The following is a 5,345-nucleotide window of genomic DNA, read 5'->3' as shown; positions in this document are numbered from 1 at the left end:
CTCTGTGCCCGGGAGTTGCGTGAGCAAGCGAGACCCTGATGGCGAAGGAGAAAGGAGTCTTTAGCGCGGGCTCGTTCAGCGCTTCGCTGCCTTGTCAGCGCCGTGTCTTCATGCCGCGGTTCCATTTAAGACTTTCAGAAGCGTTTTGAACCGCTGCACAAACTCCTGTTGCTGCTTTTACCAGCCAGTTTTCAGAGTCTGATTTGTTCTGGTCGTGTTTGACAGATTGTTTTTTGCCACTTAACGTCAGAATAATGTAATGTATTTGCCTCGGTTCAATGCAGACTGAATTGCAGTCTTGCAAATGTGAGGTTTGGCTTCCCTCTCTTCAACACAGTTATTTGGAGCTTCCATTACAGTCATATGGTAAAGATCAGGTGAAATTTAGGATCGCTAGTACTGTTATGAGAGTTTTAACTTACTGCATCATACTCTCTCAGAAAACCCTAAGGACGGGGAAGAAGTTGTGGATGCCTCCTGGAAGAGTTCAAGGCCAGGTTGGACAGCGCTTTGGGCAACCTGGTCTGGTGGGAGGTGTCCCTGCCCATGGCAGGAGGGTTGGACTGGATGATCTTTAAGATCCTTTCCAACCCAAACCATTTAATGATTCTATAAGAAAGGTTGCTTTACCATTTCTGTGATCTTATGACAAACTGAAGCTGTCAGTAATGTGGTATTACAGTTGTGAACACCTTGCTTAATAATGCGTCGTCTAATGGCAGTCAGTGATTACTGAAAAGGCAGTGAGAGGGAGAAAAAAAAAGTGCTCCTTTTGTTAAGAGAAACGTAAAAATGGGTTTTCTAGGATAAGACTGCCCAGCTGGTAGGGTACTTTTAAGTTTATCAGGCACTGATATTTAGTTAATGAAAAACTGTGGCTCTTTTAAAGCTGACATTTAATGTGCTGATAGTTCCATGGGGTCACATATCTCTACAGATTAATTTTTACAGTGTTATAATAGCATGCAGGATACAAGAATGAAAACTTGAGATCAGATTTGTCTGAAGTGTGTGTGTACACAGTAGCATTTGGTTTTTATTTGAAAATTTAAGGGGTTTTAAATAACTTTAATATAAGTATGGTCTGTACTCTAGGAGCTGGGAAAACAACTCTCCTGAAATACATACTGACGGAACAGCATAATAAAAGAATAGCAGTTATTCTGAATGAGTTTGGAGAAGGTATGTAAGCTTGCAGAAACATTTTTTAACTGTAAAATGACAAATAATTAACATTTCTGGAAATAAAGAACATCATGGTTTTAAATCTATTACTAAAACTATTGACATACCTCAGAATCTTCAGAAGGGGATAAAGTTTTTTTGGCTCATGTTCATAAAATAATGCTGTGCATTATTCTGTTTTGTATATAAATTCAGTCCCTCAGAGTCAAAGTAAATTAATATATCACCCCATTGGAAGTGCTATACCTCCACTTGTCCTACTGAGTTTCAGGCAAATGGAAATTAAAATAATGTGTTGGTAGATAATAGTTTCTTTTATTTCCTTTCCTCTCAGTCACTTACAGATCACAAATTATCCTGGACCAGGAAAACAGGAACATGTGTGCTTGGTGCCTGTGGTTCTTTGAACTCTTCAATTTTCTTCTCAGGATTATTAACTTATGGCTATAATTTCATATCCATACCATAGTCAGCATTGCTTACATTTTGCACTGTGTTGGTGGTGGGTTTTTTGTTTGTTTGTTTTTGTCACAAAGTTGTGTGTAACTTTTCTGGTCATGGAGCCTAAAATAAAACATTCTAATTTCTGAAGAGCATGTCGGAAACATGGTCTCAGAAAAAAGTAATCCAAGACTAAAAGTGTATACCAACTTGAATATTTCATATCTCTTTTGCAGGCACTGTTATGCAAGTCTGTAGATTAAAATTATAGTACTACTTGTATTTCCAGGAAGTGCCTTGGAAAAATCTCTGGCAATCAGTCAAGGAGGAGAACTCTATGAAGAATGGCTGGAGCTCAGAAATGGCTGCCTGTGCTGTTCAGTAAAGTAAGAAAGGACTATTGTACAAGTTACTGCAGTGGGTTTTGGAGCATTTGAGGAAAGGAGAAGCCATTCAGGATTTGATTGCTAAAACTCATAGTAGTATCAATTGTGACTTGTTTTGTCAGATGAAAAAAGAATTGGAATTTGGGAGATAGAAATTTATTTCCTTTTGCAGCCTTACTGAATTTGGACTAGTGTCTTTCAGAAAAGTAATTTAAATACCAACTTAGACATCATTGGGGTGTTTTCAGGTAAGGAGCTCTCCCTCCTCTGTTAGTGTTATATGTTTTTATATAGAAAGCTAAAGATTCAGGAACGCTGGAACTAGGACTCTAGTTTCCTAATTTCCACATTACATACTTACTGTGTTTCTTTCTCTGTATATTGGTAAATATTTGAATATTGTATGCCTCAGAAAGGGTGGAGGGAGAGCCTCTTGGTGAGCTAATGAAACACAGTATTCTAAACTGGTAGCTGATGGTGGCATTAAAAAGCAGGGATGTATTTGTTTCTTAGACACGTTTCTACTGTGTTTGTTTGCATGCTGGTTTTTTTGTGCCAAGTGTGTAGTAAAGGTGATGATCTGTTGGTCCTGAAAACTTGAAAGAACTGATCCTGTGCCTTAAATTGAGATAGTAACTGGAAAACAAAGACCCGACTGCATTGTGTTCTAAGGAATGCTGCCATTGCTGCTGTATTTTATATACATTGGTTTCTTATATAAAACATCATACATTTCTGACTTCATCAGCTGAGATTGAAGTAAATGACACATCTTAATTTTGTTTTGATAGAGAGAACTGTAACACTTATGAAGAAAATTATACCTTGGGGCTAACACAGCTTGAGGGAATAATGCTTAAGAGTTAACGGGATAGCAGTTACTTAGCTGAATCAATATATCTTAGGTCACTGTGTAAAGGGAGGTAGGCTACAGACAGTTCCTGATAAGGCTAAGGATGTCCTGCCTGACACATCTTACGGCTTCTGATAACAAGAAGAACATTACAGCCGGCTTTTGGAGACATGCGCAAGGAACAAAGGTGAAGAGCTTAGTAGGGAAAAGGACTCCCCGAGACCCTGGCCTACAGCCACCAGGAGGCACTGCACAGGCACAACTGGACTTCTCGGAAAAAGACCGCCTTTTCGGGGAAAGGCTATGAATATGCATAGGCATTTTTGCATAATAATGAATATGCAACACTTTACTGTATAAAAGTTAAGACAAGCTGCCACAGAAGGTGCACATGAATTAGGAGGAAAAGATTCCCCTGTGTGCCAAGCACACTGAATAAACATACCTATTTACAACCTTACAGGTTGTGGAGTCTTCTTTCCACGGGTCAGTTCTGTGTAATGTGAAAAGGCAGAAGAACATGATTCAGTTCCCTCGTCTCCTTCCACAGAGCCCCTTTCTTTTTGAAATCTCAGCTGCCAAAGCAAATTGTTACATATTTGCACAAACCTACAGGGTTTGCAGTGTTTGAAAATAAATCTTCATTTAAATCACCTTTATTATGCCTGTTGGGAGTAGGCAAATACTGTTTTCAGACTAAAATGAAACAGAAAACTGCAGTTTGCATAATACTAGAGCAGCAGCATGATCACTGAATTTTCATTGTAGACTGTAACTTCTGACTTAGTCATTTGCTTTGATGGTACTGACTCTGTTCTGCATCAGAAGATACATGTTCATACATGTTTTAGCTTGTTTTCTCTGTTCTCAGGTTTCATTGTTTCTTTTTACAGGGACAATGGTGTGAAGGCTATTGAGAACCTGATGCGAAGGAGAGGAAAATTTGACTATATATTGTTAGAAACAACTGGTTTGGCAGATCCAGGTAGGTAACATTTTGGTTTTCATAACCATGATAATCAGTTCTGTTTTTATGGTGAGCTTATTTGCTCACCAATCGGTTCACTGCGGAAATATATAAAGTGGTGAGTTGTCAGGCACATGCTTTGGTTGCTGTATAGACTGAAACTGAATTGGATAAGGTGCAGAAGCAGAGTTGAAGTGTTGCTTCATTGTGTGTTTTATGTTTTTTAAATTGCTCTAAATTGACTCTAAAGCTTAACAGAAATCAAGTGAAAATATATTTCTATCAAGAGAAGACACAGGGCTTGGAGAAGCACACTGAAACTAGTAGTTTTCAGTACGCTTTTGATGTTCTACATTGTTCCTTCTAAAGAACAAGTTACTAGCATCTGATGTATTGTTACTTGGGTTGTGATAGATAGGCCTTATATTTTGTGAAGTCATAAATTATGCTGTGAAACAGACTCTAATACATTCTTCTGGTATCTACAGAACAATAATAAATCATGTGCACAAGTCAAGGTAGACCACATCCACCGCTCTGCCATCATCCATCCACCTTGTTATATCCTCATAAAAGGCTATGAGGTTGGTCAAGCACGACTTCCCCTTGGTGAAGCCATGTTGACTGCCCCTAATGACCCTCTTATCCTTGATATGCCTTGAGATGGCACCAAGGAGAAGGTGTTCCATCACCTTCCCAGGGATGGAGGTGAGTCATTACATTGTTTGCAAAAAACTCCATCAAGGTTACTCTTTTAGTTCTTGAACACTTGGAAAACAGTTTTTTAATAAAAACATTTAATTTAAACCAGTCCTTCTCTCAGAACACAGGGAGTCACAGGAATGTAGTCAATTTGCTATGTCAAGCACTCAATCAATGCCAGATATTGCTGTTACCTTCCCAAACACTAATAGAACTCCACTGTGAGTGTGCATTGCCTTTATTCATGTAATCAAAAGGGACTTTTTCCACAGGGGCCCCTTTTCCTTTCAATGCACCGATTAGACTGGAGCATTAACCAACCAGAGATGACTTATCAAGACCCGTTATTTTTTAATCACTCTGTTTAACCAGTGTCATGGAATCACACCAAAATGGCTACACGCACACAAACAATGAACTCAAGCTTTAATCTGCAACTGAAATGAAGCAGACAAAACTTCATTCACCAAAACAACATCCCACTGACATTTAACAAAAACAGGTTCGATATGCTGGGTGGGAATATTACCAGACACAGCTGAGTTAAGAATTCTTAAGTTTTGGCCAAACGATCCAAAATGTGCACTCACTCTCTCACCTAGAAAGGGAGGGCTCTAAATCTCGAGAAGTTTTCTTAAGTGGTGTTCCAGCTCAAGAGGAGAGTCCCCGACTGCAGACCCGCTGCTTCGAGGAGGACCGACTCAAATGAGTACTCTGACGGGGCCCCATTTATACCCTGGTTGAATCTGGTCTGTGGTCAGTATGTGGTCGTGTCAGCCCCATATTGGCTGGGGACCCCCACTTTCCCCGC

The 5,345-nt window shown here is 39.5% G+C and overlaps 1 protein-coding gene across 1 annotated transcript in view; it reads left to right on the top strand.

The window, feature by feature from the left end:
- The window catches only part of LOC104536868 (COBW domain-containing protein 2-like), a 5,883-nt gene that overhangs the window by 282 nt on the left and 256 nt on the right, over positions 1–5,345 (top strand). The window contains exons 2-4 of the mRNA XM_010179602.1: positions 1,096–1,182; positions 1,916–2,012; positions 3,759–3,850. Coding sequence (XP_010177904.1) covers positions 1,096–1,182; positions 1,916–2,012; positions 3,759–3,850 — 276 coding nt within the window. The remainder of the gene's footprint in view (positions 1–1,095; positions 1,183–1,915; positions 2,013–3,758; positions 3,851–5,345) is intronic.

Source organism: Mesitornis unicolor, unplaced genomic scaffold (genome assembly GCF_000695765.1).
Source record: "Mesitornis unicolor isolate BGI_N332 unplaced genomic scaffold, ASM69576v1 scaffold19782, whole genome shotgun sequence".
Taxonomy (NCBI): Eukaryota; Metazoa; Chordata; class Aves; order Mesitornithiformes; family Mesitornithidae; genus Mesitornis; species Mesitornis unicolor.
The sequence above is the reverse complement of the archived record's forward strand: the minus strand, read 5'-3'. Positions and strand labels throughout refer to the sequence as shown.